General features: G+C 40.1%; 1 protein-coding gene across 6 annotated transcripts in view; it reads right to left on the reverse strand.

The window, feature by feature from the left end:
• Positions 1-22,727, reverse strand: part of GOLM2 (golgi membrane protein 2) — a 64,116-nt gene that overhangs the window by 7,608 nt on the left and 33,781 nt on the right. The window contains exon 10 of one of the 6 annotated variants that reach the window (XM_072981625.2): positions 17,077-18,699. The exons of the other annotated variants lie outside the window; for them this stretch is intronic. Coding sequence (XP_072837726.2) covers positions 18,629-18,699 — 71 coding nt within the window. The 3' untranslated portion in view covers positions 17,077-18,628. Of the gene's footprint in view, positions 1-17,076; positions 18,700-22,727 lie in introns of those variants that run through there. 6 annotated transcript variants of the gene reach the window in all.

The following is a 22,727-nucleotide window of genomic DNA, read 5'->3' on the forward strand; positions in this document are numbered from 1 at the left end:
CATCGCTACTGGAAAAATCATAGCTTTGACTATACAAACCTTTGTCGGCAAGGTGATGTCTCTGCTTTTCAAGATACTGTCAAAGTTTGTCATCGTTTTCCTCCCAAGAAGCAGGCGTCTTTAAATTTTGTGTCTGCTGTCACCATCTGCACTGATCATGGAGCTGAAGAAAGTAAAATCTGTCACTGCCTCCATATCTTCCCTTTCTATTTGCCAGGAGGTGGTGGGACGACTAGTTATGATCTTGGTTTTTTTAATTTTCAGCTTAAGAACATTTTTTGCAGTTTCCTCTTTCACCCTCATTAAGAGGTTCTTTAATTTCTCCTCACTTTCTGCCATCAGAGTGGTATCATCTGCATATCTGAGGTTGTTGATATTTCTTCCGGCAGTCTTAATTCCGGCTTGGGATTCATCCAGTCCAGACTTTCGCATGATGTGTTCTGCATATACTGTACGTTAAATAAACAGGGAGACAATCTACAGCCTTGTCGTACTCCTGTCCAAATTTTGAACCAGTTGTTCCATATCCAGTTCTATCAGTTGCTTCCTGTCCTACATATAAATTTCTTAGGCGATAGATAGGGTGGTTAGTCAATCCCATTTCTTTAAGAATTTGCCATAGTTTGATGTGGTCCACACAGTCAAAGGCTTTTGCATAGTCAATGAAGCAGAAGTAGATATTTTTCTGGAACTCTCTGGCTTTCTTCATAATCCAGCGCATATTAGCAATTTGGTCTCTACTTCCTCTGCCCCTTCGAAATCCAGCTTGTACTTCTGGGAGTTCTCGGTCCACATACTGCTGAAGCCTGCCTTGGAGGATTTTGAGCATAACCTTGCTAGCATGTGAAATGAGTGCAATTGTACAGTAGTTGGAGCATTCTTTGGCACTGCCCTTCTTTGGGATTGGGATGTAGCACCTTAACAGCGTCAAGGATAATAGTTCAACTGGAATACCATCACCTCCACTGGCCTTGTTGTTAGCCATGCTTTCTAAGACCCACTTGACTTCGCTCTCCAGGATGTCTGGCTCAAGGTCAGCAACCACACTATCTGGGTTGTCCGGGACATCCAGATCTTTCTGGTATAATTCCTCTGTGTATTCTTGCCATCTCTTCTTGATGTTTTCTGCTTCTGTTAAGTCTCTACCATTTTTGTCCTTTATCATGTCCATCTTTGCACAAAAGTTTCCTTTAATACCTCTAATTTTCTTGAACACATCTCTGGTTTTTCCTGTTCTATTATTTTCCTCTATTTCTTTACACTGTTCGTTTAAAGAGGCCCTCTTGTCTCTACTTCCTATTCTTTGGAAGCCTGCATTCCATTTTCTGTAACTTTCTCTATCTTCCTTGCATTTCGTTTCCCTTCTCCTCTCTGGTATTTGCAAGGCCTTGTTGGACAGTCACTTTGCTTTCTTGCATTTCCTTTTCTTTGGGATGGTTTTTGTTGCTGCCTCCTGTTCAATGTTACGAGCCTCTATCCAAAGTTCTTCAGGCATTCTGTCCACCAAATCCAGTTCCTTAAATCTGTTCTTCACTTCCACTGTGTATTCATGAGGAATTTGGTTTAGATTATACCTGACTGGTCGAGTGGTTTTTCCTACTTTCTTCACTTTAAGCTTAAATTTTGCTATAAGAAGCTGATGATGAGAGCCACAATCAGCTGCAGGTCTTGTTTTTGCTGACTGTATAGAGCTTCTCCATCCTTGGCTGGAGAGAAGATAAATCAATCTGATTTCGGTATTGCCCATCTAGTGATGTCCATGTGTAGAGTCGCCTCTTGTGATGTTGGAAAAGAGTGTTGTGATGACCAGCTTGTTCTCTTGACAAAACTCTATTAGCCTTTGCCCTGCTTTGTTTTGAGCTCCAAGGCCAAACTTACCTATTGTTCTTTTTATCTCTTGACTCCCTACTTTATCGTTCCAGTTCCCTATGATGACAAGAACATCTTTCTTTGGTGTCAGTTCTAGAAGGTGTTCTCAGTCTTCATAGAACTGGTCAATTTCAGCCTCTTCAGCATCAGTGATTGGTGTATAAACTTGGGTTACTGTGATGTTGAAAGGTCTGCCTTGGATTCATATTGAAATCATTCTATCATTTTTGAGATTGTATCCCAATACAACTTTTCCCACTCTTTGTTGACTATGAGGGCTACTCCACTTCTTATACAGGATTCCTGCCCACAATAGTAGATATGATAATCGTCTGAACTGAATTCACCCATTCGCATCCATTTTAGTTCACTGGTGCCGAGGATGTCAAAGTTTATTCTTGCGATCTCCTCTTTGACCAGATCATCAAGGTTCATAGATCTTACATTCGAGGTTCCTATGCAGTATTTTTCTTTGCAGCATCGGACTTCCCTTTCACTTCCAGGCATGTCCACAGTTGAGCGTCCTTTCGGCTTTGGCCCAACCACTTCATTAGCTCTGGATCTACTTGTACTTGTCCTCTGCTCTTCCTCAGTAGCATGCTGGACATGCCTGAGGGGCTCATCTTCCAGCGTCATATCTTTTAGCCTTTTGTTTCTGTCCATGGAGTTTTCTTTGTAAAGATACTGAAGTGGATTGCCAGTTCCTGCTCCAGGTGGATCACATTTAGTCCACTATGACCTGTCCGTCTTGGGTATCCCTGCACAGCATAGCCCATAGCTTTTCTGAGTTACTCAAGCCCCTTTGTCATGATAAGGCAGTGATCCATGAAGTGGTGTCACTATGATAACTGAGGAATAAAAGCAATGCCTGGCAAAGTTTTATTGACTTGGTCCACCATTATAGTGTGAGCAAGACTTTTAATGGTATCGTAAGTCAAATTCATTTGGTATTGGTAATGGAATTGAAGTGTAGCAGAAGCCAAGATTGTAGAGGTCTCATATGTAATCTGCCAAAATGGATACAGGAAACAGTAAAGACCATAAGGCCAAATAATATTAGAATCCACAGGAGTGTGTCTGTAGGCTTGTTGATGAGATTTTGGCACACTGTCATAATACTCTGAACTCTGTTTTCAGGAACTGTGTCTATGTGAAGACCAGTATGGCTCTGATGAAGATGAGGTGCTATTAGATGTGGTATGTCCACATTGAAACAAAGTCCTCAATCTCAAAAGGGGGTCAAGACAATGTTGAGATAGCAATGCTTAGTCAGTTGTTGGTTTAGGGAAAGAGGTCTATAATTTATCTTCTCATCTTTATCTTCTCCACCACTTACGTAGTTTTGGTGAAAACTCTCAGTGCTAAAGAAAGGCCAAAAGGAAGACAGCCTCTTCAAGGCAGGTTTGCATATCTCCCCCCCCCCCCAAAAAAAAATTATATGACTTTGAAGTCCCTGGCTATCCAACAGCCACAGATATGAAATTAGGACAAATCAAAGATATTTTCTATGTGCAGTCCAAATGCCTATATAGAAAGGAACATCCTTCAGGCCTATTGTTCCCTGAGAATGGGAAGGTTTGCCATGGTCACTATCCAAAAATGTTCTGTGTTGGTAGAGGTGTTGACACTTCAAACACCTAAATCAGCTATTCCCAACCTCTTTTTGAGGGGGCACAGCCATAAACATAATATGAAAGAAATACAGAAAAAAAGAGAACTAAAGCTGAAAGAAAGCAACATGGCGTCAAGAAAAAAGGAAGACTCGCCAGGCTATGCCACTTCAGGGGCAGCTAAATTAATGAATCAAGATCTTTTAAAACGTGCAATGCAGGAGTTGCAAACTAATATCATCAAACAATTTTCGGGTCAAATCCAGGATGTAACAGCGGCAATTGAAAGCATTGATCAAAAGATCAAAAGCGTTGATGAAAAGTTAGTCTAATTTAACCAGACAGTAGGGAAAGTCGAACACAGATTAGATAAGGCCGAACAGGACTTACAGGACATCAAAACAGAAAAAGATGAGATGCAGTCACGTCTTCTTACATTAGAGATGGAGAAAGCCTCTTATTTTTTGAGTATTCAGAATGTGGAACAGATGCTGGGAGAGATCCCGCAGGAACTAATAACATTAATTTCTGGAGAACTGGCTGAACAAATCGGAATGACCAAACAGGAGATAGAAGATTCGATCAAAAGACTTTTTCGCCAAGGAAATACTTATACGAGGCAAAATAAACTGCCAAAGGAAATCCACATAAAATTTGTGAGAAGAACAGTAAAAGAAAAGATTCTTAACGTTAACAGAGAAAAATACTTGATGATAAAAGGAACAAAAATAAATGTTTTGAAACAGGTGCCTTGGAGCATGCGGAAAAAAAGACAAGAACACCAGTTTCTCACTAAAATATTAATCGACAGGAAAATTCCCTTTTCATGGCAGGTACCAGAAGGAGTATACTTGACCTGGGAGACCAGAAGATACAACATGAATAGTAAAATGAAAGCCAGAAACCTCTTAATAGAAATGAAACAAAAATTGAAGCTGACTGAAGAAGAATTACAGTGGATGAGCGAAGAATCAGAAGAAGAACAAGGAGAAGAGGGAAAACAAGCAGAGGAGGAAGAAAGACCAAATATGTCTCCACCAGCAAGGAGATCTAGAAGTAAAGAACAGAGAGATAAAATGGGTACTGTAGTAAGAAACGTGCAGATGGCGGAACAAATTAAGTCTCTCTCAATGAATGTTAAAGGGCTAAATTCGCCCCAGAAGAGAAAGAAAATATTTAATAAACTTGTGAAAGCGAAGGCGGACATCATTTTTATTCAAGAAACTCACATAAAAGAAAAGGACAAAAATTGTTAGTAATGCCTAGACTAGGGGAAACTTTCATAGCTTCAAATCAACAGAAGAAGAAAGGAATAGCAATGTATATTTAAAAAGATCTAAATCCAAAACTGGTCTTCACCTCAGAAGATGGGAGACTATTGATGGTGGAAATCTCTTATGAGGGAGAAAAGATACTATTGGTGAATATATATGCATCAAATGAATTTCAGCATAAATTTTATCTTTAACTAAAGAATCAATTAATTCCAAAGGCAGAACAGAAAATATGCATCATGGGTGACTTTAATGCAATAGTGAATAAAGAAAAGGATACATCTGTGGGAAATGGAAATGGGAGGAAAAGAACAAGGAATGTGATACCCAAAGTATTTTTGCAAATGGCAGAAGAATTAAATCTAATTGATATATGGAGAACCAGATATCCAAAAAGAAAAGACTACACATTTTATTCAAATTGACACAACTCTTGGTCAAGAATAGATAACTGCTGGATCTCAGCGGAATTCATTTATCAAGTGAATGAAATCGATATACTACCAAACACATATGCAGACCACAATCCAATATGGCTGAGCTTAGGACAAACACCAAGAAGAGGCTCATGGAAGTTGAACAGCTATCTATTGAGAGAAGAACCATTCCTGAATAAAATTAGAAAGGAATTAAATTTCTTCTTCCAAACGAATAAACCCCAGGACATAGAGATGACAGTGATATGGGACGCTGCAAAAGCATTTTTTCGTGGTTGGGCAATAGAATATAATATACAAAGGAAAAAGGAGGGGAACAAACAATATCATACCTTGATAATGTCCTTAAAAAGGGAGGAAACGGAACTAAAGAAGTCCCCAACTAACAAGAGTTTGTTGAACAAGATAACTATTTTACAGCATAAAATTAATCTGTTAGAACAAGAAGAGATGGAGAAAAAATAAAATTTGCGAGACAGAACTTCTTTGAGAATGCAAACAAGCCGGGAAGATGGTTAGCATATAGAATAAAAAAGAGAGAGAGAGAAAACAAGAATTACGGAAATACTGGATAAGCAAGAGAAGGAAATCTACACACAAAAGGAGATTGAAAAAGGAATAGTAAAATTCTATGCTGGCCTCTATAAGAAAAGAGAAGGAGAGAAGGAGAAGCAAATGGAGTATTTGAACAAATCTCCAAAATGGAAGCTTGACTCCCAACAACTTGAGAAATTAAACAAATCAATTACAATGGAGGAGATTCAAGAGACCTGGAAAAAACAGAAAAGTGGGAAATCCCCTGGACCAGATGTACTACCAGCTGAATATTACAAGGTGTTTGAAGAAATCTTAAGTCCTCAATTTAAGAAAACCGAAAATATTGAGTCTAAGGGGGTAATATCAAATACATGGAAAGAGGCACATATCTCATTAATACATAAAGAGAGGACCGAAAAGAGAGAGCATATCAATTGAACAAGGCACAAGACAGGGTTGTCCGTTATCCCCTCTTTTATTTATACTAACTTTGGAAATCCTAAATAGGCAGATAAGAGCTAATGAAAGAGTTAAAGGACTAAAAATTAGAGGTAAAGAATTTAAGGTACAAGCTTATGCAGACGATCTGGTGACAACACTTGAAAATCCTCAGGGAGACCTAGAGGAAGCATTGAGAATCATAGAAGATTATGGACAAGTGGCAGGTCTCAAAATTAATTATCAAAAAACAAAAGTTATGCTTAAAAACATAAAGAAAGAAGTTGGAAAACTGGTGAGGGAAAATAATTTTGAAGTAGTACAAAAAAATCAAATATTTAGGAGTCATCATCACCAAAAAAAACCCCAGCAACTTAATGAAAGAGAACTATCTTAGAATACAGAAGGAAACTCAGAAAAACCTGGAAGAATGGAGTAAGCTACAACTGTCATTGATGGGAAGAATTGCAACAATAAAAATGATGATCTTGCCTAAACTTTTATTTCTCTTTCAAAATCTACCAATATTATTAAATTTTAAATATTTCAAAGAATTGGATCGCCTGGCAACAAAATTTGTATGGAAGACTAAGAAGCCAAGAATAAAACTTAAGCTATTACAGGATTTGAAAGAGGGGTGTGTGTGCAGGACTACTATTATAAGGCATGTGCTATGACATGGATAAAAGAATGGATAACTCTGGTAAACTAAAGATTACTAAAACTAGAAGGGCATGACTTAAGTATGGGCTGGTATGGGAAATACAAGGAACAATCACATTTGACAGAACAGATTGTAAGGAAAGCATTGGGTCTAGTATGGCATAAATTTCAAGCACAAACCTACAAGAAAATTCCATTATGGGTAGCTCCTATAGAAGCCTTTATGTTGAAAGTGCTGAATCAGAAAGGGATGTTGTTAACTTGTAAAGACTTACTTAACAGAGAACAAAATATAAAAAGTAAGCAAGAAGGCTTTTAATTGAAATAATATTAGCTGTGGGTCTGATGGCAATTTTAATTGTATTTTAATTGTATTTTAATTATTTTATCTTTTACTGTATTGAATTTTAATTATTGTAAGCCGCCCAGAGACCTCTGGGTAGTGTGGGCGGCATATAAATTGAATAAATAAATAATAAATAAATAAAGAATTAGAGGAACTAGGGGTGGCAACAGATTGGTGGGCATTGAATAAACTAGAATCAAGATATAGAAAAGATAAAAATATGGGCTTTTTTGAGGGTGAAGTCCAGGTAGACAAACTGTGGATTCACACTGATGAGAAAATAATAAAGAAAATGTATACATACTTACTGGAATACGAACTGGAGGATGAGAGGGTAAAGGAGACAATGATAAAATGGGCAAGTAATTTCAGTTATAATATTGATATTGATTACTGGACAATGATGTGGAAAGATTGTTATAAAATGATTAAGCGAGTAAATCTAAGAGAAAATATCCTCAAAATGTTTTACAGATGGCACTACACTCCTGCAGATCTGGCAAAAATGTTAGAAGGTAGCAGCAATATCTGTTGGAAATGTAAAAAAAAAAAGTAGGAACTTATTACCATATGTGGTGGACATGTGAAAAAGCCAGGGTTATTGGTTACAGTTACGGGAAATAATAAAAGGAATCACTCAAAAGAAATTAAATTTCAAACCTGAAATAGCGCTATTAAATATTATGCCAGAAATTACTGACAAGAAAATTAAATATTGTTTGATGTATATATTCATAGCAGCTAGGTTACTCTGGGCCCAAAAATGGAAAAGTAAAGACATACCTACAATGGAGGAGTTCCTGAAGAAGCTGTTGGACATTACAGAATTAGACACACTTTCAGAAGCACTACGAGAACAACCAAGAGACTATGCAAAACAAAGTTGTAATTTAATATATGTTTGGGCCCAGGGACTGATCTGAGGATAGGGCAAAATGATTGATGGGCTTTGTTTTTCCTCTCTCACTTTCAATGCTCTCTGGAAACCCGGGAAATTTGAGATGCAATGAGGTCTCAATCTCTGTCCTCGAAGGGCGGGGGATTGGGTTTTTTCCCCTTTTTGTTCTCATTTCTTTTTCTTTTTTCTATTTTATTTTATATTGCATATTTGTTTGTAGTTGATAAAATTAATAAAAATGTTTATTAAAAAAAGAAAAAGGGGAAAAAAAGAAAAAAAGAAATACAGTCCGAATTAGGATGTTATAAGTTGCATAACAAACCTTATAAGGTAATGTGTGAAAAATTGTTTCCAGTCTTTGGCCCCTTTAAAGTGTGTCAGGGCACCTAGGGAAAAATATGGCCCCAACTGAGAATCACTGATAGTCTGGAGAGCTTCATTTATCTTCAGTATAATTACTTAGGGAGTAATAACTGATATGACTGAGATTTTGAGGGGCAATCTCAACATTTCCTTTGCTAAATGTAACAACTTCAGCAGAGCTTCTGATGATTGTATTAAACTGAACATGACCGCTGGTAATAGGTGATTAAACTCTATTTGAAAGTCCCATCATACTTTAGTGGGGTTCCACTGATTGGTAGTGTTACTGTAGACGAAGATGTTGAACAAATATATTGGAAGAATGTGAATTCAGGTATGATGGCAACAAACAGTCCAGGTATTGTGGGTCACATTCCCTTTTTAAGGCCTTGGTAGGAGACAAAAAGCTTGGTAGTTTAGTGTCTAAAGTCTTTTGTTCTGTCTAGGTAGAAGTCCAATGCTTGGCAGATGGCTGTTCTCATGGCCACCATGAGGTTGAGAAGAAATACATCTGAACGACTGTGTATGATCTTCACAATTTTGGGCTGAATTAGTGGAAAAGGGATGGAACATGTAGAGGAGATTCCCCCCCCCCCCCGGTCCAAGTCATGATGAAGGTGTCGCCCAAGGAGTCTGGTCCATTGCCTACACAGGAGCAGGCACATTTGGAGTTGGTGGTGGCGGCAAACATGTCTACAGCAGGCTTGCCCCAGCAAGAAGTAAGTTGGGTGTATATTTTGTGAGAAAATACCCGTTCATGTGTGTGTGTCATTTTACCAGCTGAGTTAGTCTGCAGTCGTGTTGTCCATGTTGGAGACATGGGTTGCTACAGGGACAATTTGGTGGGAGATGCATCATTCCTAGAGGAGGCCTGAAAGGTATAGGAGACTCTGGGATTTGGTTCCTCCTTCTTTGTTGAAATAATACATCACTGTTGTATTGTCGGTGGCGATGTGAACCGTGTGACCTTGAACTGGATTTTTAAAACCATGGAAGGCCTTGGAGATGGTTAGAAGCTTGATTAAGTTGATATAATGAATCTTCTTGTGTCTGGATCACATTGCCTGGACTTGTCTGTGACTGCAGTGGGCACCCCAACCCATCATGCCCATGTCTGTAAGTATGAAACGGAAGGGATGCAGTTGTTGGAACAGGACACAGAATTGGAGATGATGGCCCACCATAGAAGTTGTCTCTTGAGGTATGGTGAAAAACATAGTCTTTTGTTTGGAGGGTCTCTCTTGTTGTTGTAGGCGAGAAAGTACAAGGATTGTAGCAATCACATCCTCAGCTGAGAGTGGGGCAGGACGGACGTGGTGGATGGCATAAACCCCAACACTTCTTGGAGTGGACTGAGGTATGGTGAATCTGAGTTAGTTTCTGTGTGCAGTGGATAATGGTGTCCACAGATGATTGAGGTAGAAGAGCTCGGGCACTTCTGGCACCTAGGAGAGCTCCTATGTATTGGTTAGTCTGGGATGGGACAAGATGAGATGTGGGGTAAATGCAATCTTGGCATGTAGCGTAGCCCAGTTATGCACCATCAGAAGCCAACTGTCGATATAGAGAAATATGGCAATACCACAGGTTCTGAGGAAGGCAGCAATTGGTGCCATGCACTTTGGGAATACCCTTGGGGTTATGGAGAGTCCAGAAGGAAATTCATGGAAGTGGGAGGTTTCTTGGCTGATAAAGAATCTGAGGAAGCAATGATGTTGTGGCTGAATTGAGATATGGAAATACAGTGGTGCCTTGACTTAAGAACTTAATCCGTATTGGAACGGTGGCTGTAAATTCAAAACGTTCTTAAGCCAAAGCAGCATTTCCCATAGGAATGCATTGAAAACCGATTAATCTGTTCTGGCTGTTTTTTGTCCTTATGTCAAGGCACTGTTCGTAAGTCAAAGCATTAGTTCCCATAGGAACTAATGCAAAGCCAGTTAATCTGTACTCTACCAGTAGGGGGAGAAATTTTTTTGTTTTCTTCTTTTGACCTAAGATGAACTTAGGTCAAAAAAAGGGCAGGAAAGGTGTTTTTTTTTCATTCGTAAGTCAAAGCACGGCTCGTAACTCAAAGCAATATTCCGCATCCGGAGCTATTCGTAACTCAAAACGTTCGTAGGTCAGGGCGATCATAAGTCAAGACACCATTGTATCTGTTGTGAAGGTCTATGAACATGGACTAGTCTTCTTGTTGGAAGAGAGGGAGAATGGACTGTAACAATATCATCCAGAAACATTTCGGATTGATGAATCTGATCAGGGCATGCAGGTTCAATATGGGCAATAGTCCTCCATCCTTTTTCAGCACAGCAAAGTACCAGAAGGTGGTATGTGTGTAATGGAGAGGCACTATTGAGATAGCTTTTTTCCTCAAGAGTGTGTGAATTTCCACCTGAAGGATGAGGGAGCTGGTGGTATGTCAGATATGACTCGTTGGTGTGAGGGATGAAATTCCATGGCATATCCATGGGCTATGATGTTTAGAACCTATATGTCTGAGGTCAGGGAATCCCAGGCATGGGTAAAGGGTGCCAACTGTACAGTATGTTTTTTGTTGATGATGAAGGAAACCATGGGTGTTGAGCTCAGGCTGGGACACGTCAAAACCGTTGTCTGGGTTTCCTGTCTGTCTTTTTGGGGTGAGTGGTCTGCTTGCATTTAGTAGAAGAGGCAGGAATAAAGCATTGTTGGTTGGATTGGTTAGATGCCCTGGAATGCTCCAATGGAGATTTGTAGTTTGAGTATCATAAAATCATAGAATCATCATAGGGTTGGAAGGGACCGTGGAGGTCTTCTAGTCCAACCCCCTGCCCAAGGCAGACTTCATACCATCTCAGACAGACGGCTGTCCAATCTTTTCTTGAAAACCTCCAGTGATGTGGCACCCACAACATCAGGAGGCAAGCTGTTCCACTCTTTAATGATTCTTGCCATCCAGAAATTCCTCCTTATTTCCAGGTTAGATCTCCCTCTGACGAGTTTCCACCCATTGGTTCTTGTCCTACACTCAGGCGCAATGGAAAATGAATCAATACCTCTTCCCTGTGGCAACCCTTCAGATATTGGAAGACTGCTCTCATGTCTCCTCTCAGTCTTTTCTTTGTTAAGATAAACATACCTAGTTCTTTTAGTCATTCTTCATAGAATTTAGCCTCCAGTTCCCTTATCATCTTTGTTGCTCTTCTCTGCACCCCTTCCAGGGGCTCAGCATCTTTTTTGTATTGTGGTGACCAGAATTGGACACAGCACTTCAAGTGCGGCCTCACCAGTACAGTATAGAGACTATCACTTCCCACGATCTTCATGCTATCCCCCTGTTGATGCAGCCTGTGTTGGCCTTCTTGGCAGCTGCAGCACACTGCTGACTCATTCTCAGGCAGTAGCACGCCAGGACACCTAAATCCCTCTCACAGGTACTACTGTCAAGCCAGGTACCACCTATCCTGTACCTATGCATCTGATTTTTCCTGCCTAAGTGCAGGACCTTACTTTTCACACCATTGAACTGCATCTTATTGGATAGGGCCCAATGTTCAAGTCTGTAGATTCTTCTGAATGTTGAATCTATCTTCCAAAGTATTAGCAGTTACCACCAGCTTTATGTCATCAGCAAATCTCATGAGTGCTCCTTCAGTCCCCTCATCCAGGTCATTTATGAAGATGCTGAAGAGCATTGGGCCCAAGACAGAACCCTGAGGGACCCCACTGCAAAATTCCCTCCACATAGATTTGGTTCCACTGAGGACCACGCGTTGAGTGCGGCTGGTCAGCCAGCTGCAAATCCATCTGATAGTTGCACTGTCTATCCCACTTTGTTCTATCTTACGCTAAGTAGGTTGTGGTCTACCTTATCAAAAGCCTTACTGAAGTCTAAGTATACTATATCCACTGTTTTTCCTTGGTCCACTAATTTAGTCACTTTATCAAAGTAGGCCATAAGATTTGTTTGGCATAACATGTTCTTAACAAGCCCATCCTGGCTTCTAGTAATCACCTTGTTATTTTCAAGGTGCTCACAAATCTGTTGCTTGACTGTTTTTTCCAATATTTCCCAAGGTATTGATGTCAAGCTGGTTGGTCTGTAGTTTCCTGGATCCACTTTTCCCCCCTTTTTGAAGACTGGAACCACATCAGCTCTTTTCCAGTTCTCTGGCAGTTTGACTGTGCTCCATGATCTCACAAAGATTTCATTCAGTGGTTCCGAGATTACATCTGCCAGTTCTTTAAGTAAGGTAAAGGTTCCCCTTGACAATCTGTCCAGTCATGTCTGAATCTAGGGGGCGGTGCTCATCCCTGTTTCCAAGCCATAGAGCAAGCATTTGTCTGTAGACAATTTCCGTGGTCACGTGGCCTGTGTGACTAGACACGGAACGCCGTTACCTTCCCACTGTAGTGGTACCTATTTATCTACTCACTTTTACATACCTTTGAACTGCTAGGTTGGTAGGAGCTGGGACAAGCGACGGGACCTCACTCCACCACATGGATTTGAACTGCTGATCTTTCGACCTTGCAGCCCTGAGGCTCTGCAGTTTAACCCACAGCACCACCACATCCCTAGTTCTTTAAGTACCCTGGGATATAAACCATCTGGCCCAGGAGACTTGGGACTCATTCAAAGCAGCTGGGTATTCTTTTACCGCTTCCTTACTGATTTTGACCTACTTCCCTCTCCTGTCTCCCACAGTGCTGCTTTTGACAGGGTGGACCAATTTTTTCCTTTTGCGTAGATACAGATGCAAAAAAAAAAAAAAAAAAAAAAAAAAGCAGTTCCACTTTCTCCCTGTTGCCTGTCACCTTCTTGTCATCTTCTCCCACTGGTGGATTAGTCATTTCCTTGGCTTTCTTGCTTCTTATGTGTTGAAAGAAACTTTGGTTGTTATTATTTTTGGCATTTGTTGCAAGTCATAGCTCATTCTGATCCTTAACCTTCCTGACTCCATCCTTGCAGATTCGAACTATTTGCTGGTATTTTGTTCTAGTTATAAGCCCCTTTTTCAGTTTTTTATACTTTTCCTTTTTTGCCCCTTAGCTTGTCAGAGAGCTCTGTGTGCATCCACACCGATCTTATCAGACGCCTCATGTTTTTCTCTTTGGTATTGTTTTGGTTTGGGCCTTTATTATCTCACCTCTCAGGGTTTCCCAAACATCCTGAACTGTTTTTCACTTTAGGATTTCCATCCATGAAACCCTTCCTATTACATCTCTTAGTCTGTTAAAGTCAGCTCTCTTAAAATCTAGAACATTAGTCTGACTTGGTACAGTTACCCTTGCTTGCATGACAGTGAATTCTAATATGACATGGTCGCTTTCTCCTAAAGTTCCTACGATTTCCACTCCCTCAACTATTTCCTCCCTATTAGTAAGTATTAAGTCCAGTATGGCTGACCCTCTAACTTCCCTCCTTCACCTTTCAGATGATGAAGTTGTCAGCCAGCCATGTCAGGAACCTGTTGGATCTCCCACTTCCTGCAGAGTTGGTTTCCCAGTTAATATCCGGGTAGTTAAATTCCTCCATTACTACAGTGGTGTGTTTCCTACACATCTCAGCTAATTGATTTGCAAAATGTTCATCTATTTCCTCTACTCAGTTAGGTGGCCCGTAGTACACACCTACAGCTATGTCATTCATTTCCCCTCTAATATTCACCCAAAGAGCTACAAGAAGGCTTTCATTCTTGGTCTCCTGTATTACAGTACAGGAGTAGTAATTCTTTACATACAGTGCAACTCCTTCTCTTTTGTTGGGTCTGTTTCTTCTGAACAAATTACAGTGGTGCCTCGCTTAACGATTACCTCGTTAAACGATGAATCCACTTGACGATGAGGTTTTTGCGATTGCTTTTGCGATCGCAAAATGATGTTTTAATGGGTAAAATTCGCTTAACGATTATCGGGCCCCTGCTTCGGGAACTGATTTTTCACTTAACGATGGTCTGAAAACAGCTGATTGGCGGCTCTCAAAATGGCCACCCGCTGTTTTTAGGATGGATTTTTCGCAAGAGAGGCACCGGAAAATGGCCGCCCTGTGGAGGATCTTCACTGGATGATTAGGTATTTAGCCCATTGGAATGCATTGAGCGGTTTTCAATGCGTTTCAATGGTTTTTTCCTCCCCGCTTGATGACGATTTTGCTCTACAGCGATTTTGCTGGAACAGATTAACATCGTCAAGCAAGGCACCACTGTATATCCTAGCAGCATATTCCGATCATGGGTTTCATCCCACCAAGTTTTGGTAATAGCAACAATGTCATATCTGTCCTTATGTACTGGACTTCAAGTTCTCCTTGTTTGTTACCCATACTGATCATTAGTGTATACACATCTGAGCCCTTTATGGCTGACATTTTGTTTTCTTGCTGTGCCTCGTGTTTTATACTTGAGTGTCCCTTCCTTCTCACCACTTCCTTCCTCATTGTCAAGTTCAGTGTCTAGGGGTTTGTGCTTTGGGTTTGGTCCTAGAGATTGTCCTCCTTCCCTCTGCAGATTAAATTTAAAGCTCTTCGCATGAGTTGAGCAATATGTCTGCCAAACATGTTCTTCCCAGTCCTTGTGAGGTGTAGTCCATCTCTTGCCAGGAGCCCTTCATGTAGGTAGTGTAGCCCATGGTCCAGAAATCCAAAGTTTTCTTGATGGAACCATCCCTTGAGCCAGCGTTTTACCTCTGCAATCCTCCATTCCCTCATCGGAATTCTGACCCTCTGTCGGAAGTATAGATGAAAATACCATCTGAGCTCCCAGTTCTTTTGCCTTCCTGCCCAGTTGCTCATAGTCCCTTGATATGTTTTTAGGATCTTCTTTGTTGTATCATTGGTCCCGACATGAAAGAGCAGGAGGGGATAATAATCAGCAGGCTTGATAATTTGGGTAAGTCTCTCTGTCACATCTTTAATCTTTGCTGCTGGAACATACTTCCCTAGAAAGCTTGCCTGGTCTGCACATTGCTGATTCTGTTCCTCTAAGAAGTGAATCACCAGTTGCCACCACATATCTTTTCTTCTTTGGGATACCCGGCAGGCTTCTCTTCCCTGTAGCAATCTGAGCTGCTTTTTGTCCTGTCACTGGAACACTTGATGAAGATTCACCTTTGGATGTCTGCACATCTTCTTCCAGGGGGAGCATGAATCTGGTTGTTCAGTTCTAATGGCAGGGATAGTCTTCTTGTTTTCTTTGTCCTCAGAGTGATATGCTGCCATTGTTCCTCTTCATGGGCTCCATTTTCCCCAGTAGTCAAACTAACAGTTGTTTCTTCCTTGCTATGTTCTCTTTGCAGACATGCTTCTGCCTTTTCCAGGAATCGTTCATTTGATTGTGGGATCTTCTTGTCACAAGTGGCACACTCTTCATCAAAGCAGTGGCCATAAATCATTGGGGGAAAGGGAGTGGGAGAGCTGCAGTGGTGGGATCCCCTCTAACTCAACCTAAATAACTATCTCTCTCCCCTTCCTTTTTTTGGTAAAAGGAAGGAAGAAGAAGGAAGGACAGAACTTTTATCGAAATAACAGTAAGTGAGATGGAGGCAATCCTTTGTGTGCTGTCGCAGCAGCAGATAAAAAACCTGAGGAAAGCAGGGCCACACATGTGCAGTATAGACAGAGAGGCACTTTCATTTTTGAGGCTCTGGAACTTTCTGAAGCAAGGTCCGCACAGGCACAGAACCCCTAGACACCACAATGAAGAAGGAATATAATAAAATATAAAATAGCCATTGCTATTTTCCAATTTGAATCTATGGAGAGAAATCCATGTTAGATGTTGTTCAATCTTGCCTCTGTGTGTGATCTATTTCTGGTAATGAGGTCCACTGCTGCTATGTTATTTAAACTGATTGTTTTGGTACACTTAAAGTAAATATTTACATGTACACACTCGGCTGACAGCAGTTAAAATAAAATTAAAAATATGGAATGCTGTTGCAGTGCAGAGAATGTTGATAAGGTTGTTTTGTAAAGAAGGCTAATTTTGGTTGTTGAACTCTGTCTGACTCCTGTCCTCTGAAGATGCCAGCCACAAAGACTGGTGAAACATTAGGAAGAACAACCTCCAGAACACGGCCAAACAGCCTGAAAAACCTACAACAACCATTGGATCCTGGCCATGAAACCCTTCGGGAATACAAGGCTAGTTTTGCTATTGAACTGGAGCTACGGTATTTTAATATGGGCTCTTCTAGAGCTGGCTGTAAAGTTCAAGGAGTCAGGCATCTGGCTGCAGAGCCAGAGGTTGGGACTACAATTCCCCACTGTACTTCCAGGGAGAAGAGCCAGTTTGTATTGCCTTGGCCAAGCTACACAGTCCCAGGTTGCCCCCAGAAGATGGGAACAGCAAACTGCTTCTGAGTACAGTACTCTCTAACTAGAAAACCCTGAAAAAGGTTGCCATAAGTCAGAATTAACTTGATGACACATAGTTTTTCTTTTCAAGCAGATGGCCATATACAGCGAATTCCGCCAGAGTTGCTCTCATTCATAATCCTATTGAATTACAAAGTCTGCTGCTGCTCTTGCAGAGCCAATGCTTTTACACTGAATACTGCTTAACTGGTGAATCTGGCTGCTTGCCTTGCAGTAACCTCAGACAGACATTCAATATGTTGCTGTTCAAACCTCATTGACTTACTATTACTCCTTTAATCATTTTAACATTTTATTCATACAAAATATGAAACTTTAACATAGGCATGATGGTCAAAACATACTATTTTCCTCTGCACATCTATATCTGGTGCCTGAACAGGAAGACTGGGATGATGTGTGGAAGGAGAACATTCTGCTGATGGCTGTTGGACTCTGGAGGAGATGGTACTGCTATAAAAACGGTGATGGTAATTGTGGTGTTTACTCTAAATTATGGTGAGAGGTGGATGGAAGGATTCCTATTTATCTGGCTATGGTCTACATCTAATTTATAATCCGTTTTCGATGAAGAGATCCTGGCAATCAAAAGGCATGTCTGCTGCCATGTCTCTATCACCCAGTGATAAAATTGTGGATTTGAGCCAGGCACTGACAGATATTTATAGCTATAAACAGTCAGCTGCACATCAAACAGCATTCATCTGCTGCTGAGATACATTTGTGGCTTCTATAATAAATAATGCTTCCACCTCTTTCATCATCTGGCAGTTTATGAACGAGAGTAAAGACCTTGTCCCACAGGAAGATCTGATATTGCCCCAAATAAGCTTGCTGATTTGAGATTTTCAATGCAACCATTGGCCCAGAGTAGATAATGTGTTTAGAGTAGATAGAATCACTTTCCCTCATCACAGGGAAACAACTGTTTTCTTCCCCACTGATGATGCCACTATCACTGAATGTATTATTACATACTGCAAGAACTGCTCACAGCTTTCTTGATACAGTAACTCTATATGGGCTTATCAAGGCAGTGATTTGACACCATACTGATGATGGCTTTTGAGAAATGTCCTTTTCAGGTTTTATTAGAAAAGAAGATACAGGCATGGCACTTCTTCTGGACAAGCAGCTCTTTTTAAAAAAAGCTTTGTGCAGGAGGTTCTGGCAACAAAAATGTATGCCAAACATTTTGCCAGCCTATTCAACACTTCCAACTATACCAAGAGGTCATCCAATGGGGAAGAAAGATCATTCTCAGGGACTAATGGACCCCGTGATAATGATAGTTGCTGAATTTCAGTTGAAACAGAGTGGGCCAAGCTGTCTGCTGATTCAGTGTAGAATTATTTGTACAGTGATATAAGTTAGTCAACTAAGTTCTATTCCTTCAAAATGGAATTTTTGGTGAAGGTAACCAGGCGCTTGGGCCTAACTAGGGTCTTAGCAGCGACGTGCAATGAATGACCTCAGAGATAATTGAGCAATCGTAGACATTGGTACTTGTATAGGAACTGTGTGCATCCACACTGGTCTTGTCAGACGCCTCTTGTTTTTCTTTCTCTGTGGTATTGTTTTGGTTGGGCCTTTATTATCTCACCTCTCAGGGTTTCCCAAACATCCTGAACTCTTTGCTTCTTATTTTTCAAGGTGTGGGTTCAGGGATTCTGTTTGGCTGAGCTTCAGACTCTCTTGTATCCTTCTACAGGGTTGCTGTGCGGTCTGTCAGAGTCCTCTTCAAGAATCTGAAAGCAGTTTTATAGTTCCACTTGTGAAGAATGTCTTCTTCTTTTACTCCTAACTGTGCCTTTTTCCCATAATGCTTCCTCCACTATGTTTCTTCTCTCTTCAGTCTTCTCCTCCTCTGCTTTGTTTTGCTCATCTTCCACTTCCAGTGACTTCCTTGGCCAGAGGAGAACGAAAAAATGGAAATCTTGCTCAGAAAAAGCTGTCTGTTGTGTGTCAAAATTATTGAACTCAGAAGGACGTTTAATATGAAGTAGTGAGTCAGTTAGGCTGGTTGCCATAGAAACAGGACTGGTGGACAAGATTGAAGCCAGGCAGAACCAGAGGCAAAACACTGCTTATTCATTACTGTGGATCCAGAATTAGCACAGGAGTGTGGTCAAAGGATTAATGTTGGGGACAAAGTTGTATGGGATTTAAGGGATACATGTTCACACCTCTGTGTATGTCGTCCTGATGTAATTCCCCAACAGAATACATTGCCTAAGGAAAAGATCTGGGAGAACCTCCAATTCAAGTCCCTTTAGCTGAGGTACACGTTCAGTACAAGAACTGAGAAGAGTCTTGAAAAGTAGCCATGGTATCAGATAGTCTATCTCTGTGGAAACGACTTGGCTAGACATGTTAAAAACATTTATGTCACTACTCAAACTCAGAACTCAAGTGAGACTTAATACTTTCAGAAGAGAAAACTGAAACACAGCAGTGTGGGGAGATCCCTCTAGAGAATGCCGAGTCACTATCAGTTCAAGAAGTTACAGAAAGCACGTTGTATGCCTTTAAAAATCAAAACCCAATGGTAATTATAAAGGAAGAGAAATCAGATGAAAGTCTTAGGTCCCTAAGTTAGTGCAGTCACATCCAGAAGAACTGTCACCAGATAACCATGAGAGATGAATTTTAGTGCAAGACAGATTATACAGAGAGACATTAAGACAACCTCTGAATAGACAAAGAGGGAAACACAAACAATTAGTTGTCCCAATAATATACAGAGGAAAGATATTAGAATTAGCCCATAACAGTGCATATGGTGGACACCTGGGAATTGCTAGAACTACACAGAGAGTGACACAGAATTTATTTTGGCCCAGAATGGGAAAATAAGTGAAAGAGTTCTGCCAAACATGCAACACATGTCAAAGAATGGAGAACAATAGGGGACAAAACAAAGGCTAATTATTTCCCATGTCAATTACTGACAGACCACTTAAACGAACTGGCACTGATATAATAGGTCTCTTACCCAGAGCAATTAAAACAGGAAATAAATACGTCCTTACCATCATTGATCATGCTTTAAGATATCCAGAAGCTGTCCTATTGGGGAATATAGAGGCAGGCCCTGTAGCAAAGGTGCTGGTAAATGTTATGTGTAGGACAAGATTCATGTCTGAAATAGTGTCAGATTCAGGGATTCATTTCACAGCCAACCTAATGCAAAAATTATTCCAGGCATGTGGAATCAAGTACATCAACCCCTTATCATCTGTAAGTTAATGGGTTGGTGGAAAGTCAATGGAACTTTAGACAGAATAATAAAGGCATAAGTAACAGAAAATGTGAATGATTGGGATTCGAAGTTACAGTCATTACTATAAGCCTACTGGGATGTGCCACAGGAGAGCCTAGGTTTCAGCTCTTTCAAATTACTTTACGGGAGAAAGATGCAAGGTCCTCTTGATTTGTTAAGGCAAAAGTAGGAGTAAGATCCAGAGCATGACCCAGAATCACTTGTACTTTATATGGATAACCTAATAAACATGTTGAAGTCAGTGTTAAAAATTGCTGGTGAGAACTTAAAGCAAGCCCAGCAAAAGCAAAAGGTTTTGCATGACAGGAAAGCTAGGGAAAGAGAATATGCACCTGGTGATGAAGTGCTAATATTGAGGCTAATTAAATAAGCAAGTTATAGTGAAAAATATAAGAGAAAGTAGAGTTGTTTGGAAAAGAGAAAACTTAATTAAGATCAGTTTCCAGATCTGATTCCAAAGTTTCTAAACCCTCTGACTACAACTTAGAGAGGTTCTGCTGAAGAAGCTTTAACAGAAAAAAATGGCACAGAATTTGCAAAAAACACAAGAGGGAGGTCCTAGGGTCAACCCAGAACATATCAATACAAAGGTGTAAATAGAAGCTATAACAAAAGTTAATGAAAGTATCATAGCTTCAGATCAAAGAATACAGAACCTTGGTAAGAAAGTTGCCAAAATGCAAGATCATAAAAATTAGGTGAAAAACTCCAGACTCATGTGCAACGTATGGATGAACAGTTTGTGGGAGTAAAAGCATTGGTGGAACGGAACACCTCCAGACTTATGGACCAAGGATGAGACAATGCAGATTAAAAAACCCCAGTTAATCACGGGGCATGATTTTTCACGAAGATCAAATATAAGAATTAAAGGATTATCAGAAAATGCTCAAAGTGTAAAAGAATTACCAAAATTAATATTAGAACGGTTAAATGAAATATCTCCTTAATTGAAATGGTCCAAGTTTGATGTGGAGAAGGCTCAGAGAACATCAAGGAAAGTTGAGAGGTCAACCACGTCATCTGTTGGTCAGATTTGCAAACTACAGGAAAAAAGAGGAACTTATGGAAGTGTTAAGAGAAAAACCAGAGTATCTTAAAATTGAAAAAGATGACATCATGGTTTTCAATGATTATTGCAATAAAATGATGGCATATAGAAGAAAAATGTGAGTTATCACACCCATTTTAATTGCAAAGGGTATCAAGCATATATGTGGTCGTCCAGTTCAAATGAAAATCTATCAAAACGGGAAATATTACAGTGTTACTTTGGAGAGACCAACTTCAGATTTTCTGATAAATGCTCGATGTATAACTAAAGAATGGAGTGCACAAATAACTAAGCTGGATGGCTAGGAGCAGGAGCAAGAACAACAGATGGAGGAAGAAGAGGAGACTGCAAAGGAAGAGCAGGCGGTCAGAGTAAAAACATGAAGTGGAGGAAAAGCTACACAGAAAGCAAAATAAACAACATCACTAAATGGGGGAGGTCTGGGAATGGTTATAACAATGTTTAATATGGGGAAATCCAGATGAAAGGGGAAAATTTTAATTAAATGGGAATGTCTGGGAAAGGATATAACAATGGTTAATATGGGGGAATCTAGATAAAGGGGGGGCGTGAGTAGATGGGAGGTACCCAAACAGTAAAGAGAAGGACTAGCAAGGGAAAAAGAAAAAAATATGAAGGTAATGAGGGTATCGAAACACAGAAACTCTGGTGTAAAAGGTGAGTAATATTCTGTTAAGGCTTTAAAAATATAATTTAGAGCTTTCAATGGATATGGCAGATAATATTTTATATAGCTTGACTAATATTATTTGGAAAAGGGAACTAGGCTGAGAAAGGGTGTTATTAGAATTAATGACAGAATTATATTAGTTGTAGAATAGATATGAAAGGAAAGGGATTAGGCTTTTAAACAAATCAAGATATGGCAGGGCTAGGTGAGGGAACTGAGGGTCTAGAGCACATTTCCCCCCGCTGGAGGCTAAGAGGTTAGTAGAATTTAATTCAATAGAGGGGAGTCAAGGACAACTAAGTGTAGGTGGGGGATGCAAGTGAGGTTTTTCTTTTCTTTTTTATTAGGTGTAGTAATGTTAGGCTGTTTAATGTTACATATAGAAAAATGGGATTGAATGAATTTACAGTGGCTTCTATAGACATTATCAGGGTGTTTAGCAAATCATGGGAAGAGCACATAGTACATCTAGAGTAAGTGTTGGACGGATTAGCAAGGCTGGCATGATTATAAAAGCTCAGAAGTGTCATACAGGGAAAAATGAAATTAAACTTTTAGGCCACATTGTAGGAAGAGGTCACATTAAACTGGTAGAATCTAAAGTAGAAGCTATAGTTCACCAGCCAGTCCCTACTTCCAAGAAGAAAATAAGAGCCTTCTTAAGACTAAATGGCTATTATAATAGGTTCATCCCAAATTTCAGTTCGTTGGAAGCACCTATATCTGAACTTACCTAGAAATACCCAGATAAAATAAATTGGACCCTGGCATGTCAAGAGGCTTTTCAGGAAAAGAGTGATAACTTCAGCACCAATCTTAATATCTCCAGATTTTGATAAAGAGTTCACCCTAACCCATGATACATTGAATGTGGGTCTAGGAACTGTCCTGAGTCAATCAGCACC

This window comes from Pogona vitticeps, chromosome 12 (genome assembly GCF_051106095.1).
Source record: "Pogona vitticeps strain Pit_001003342236 chromosome 12, PviZW2.1, whole genome shotgun sequence".
Lineage (NCBI taxonomy): Eukaryota > Metazoa > Chordata > Lepidosauria > Squamata > Agamidae > Pogona > Pogona vitticeps.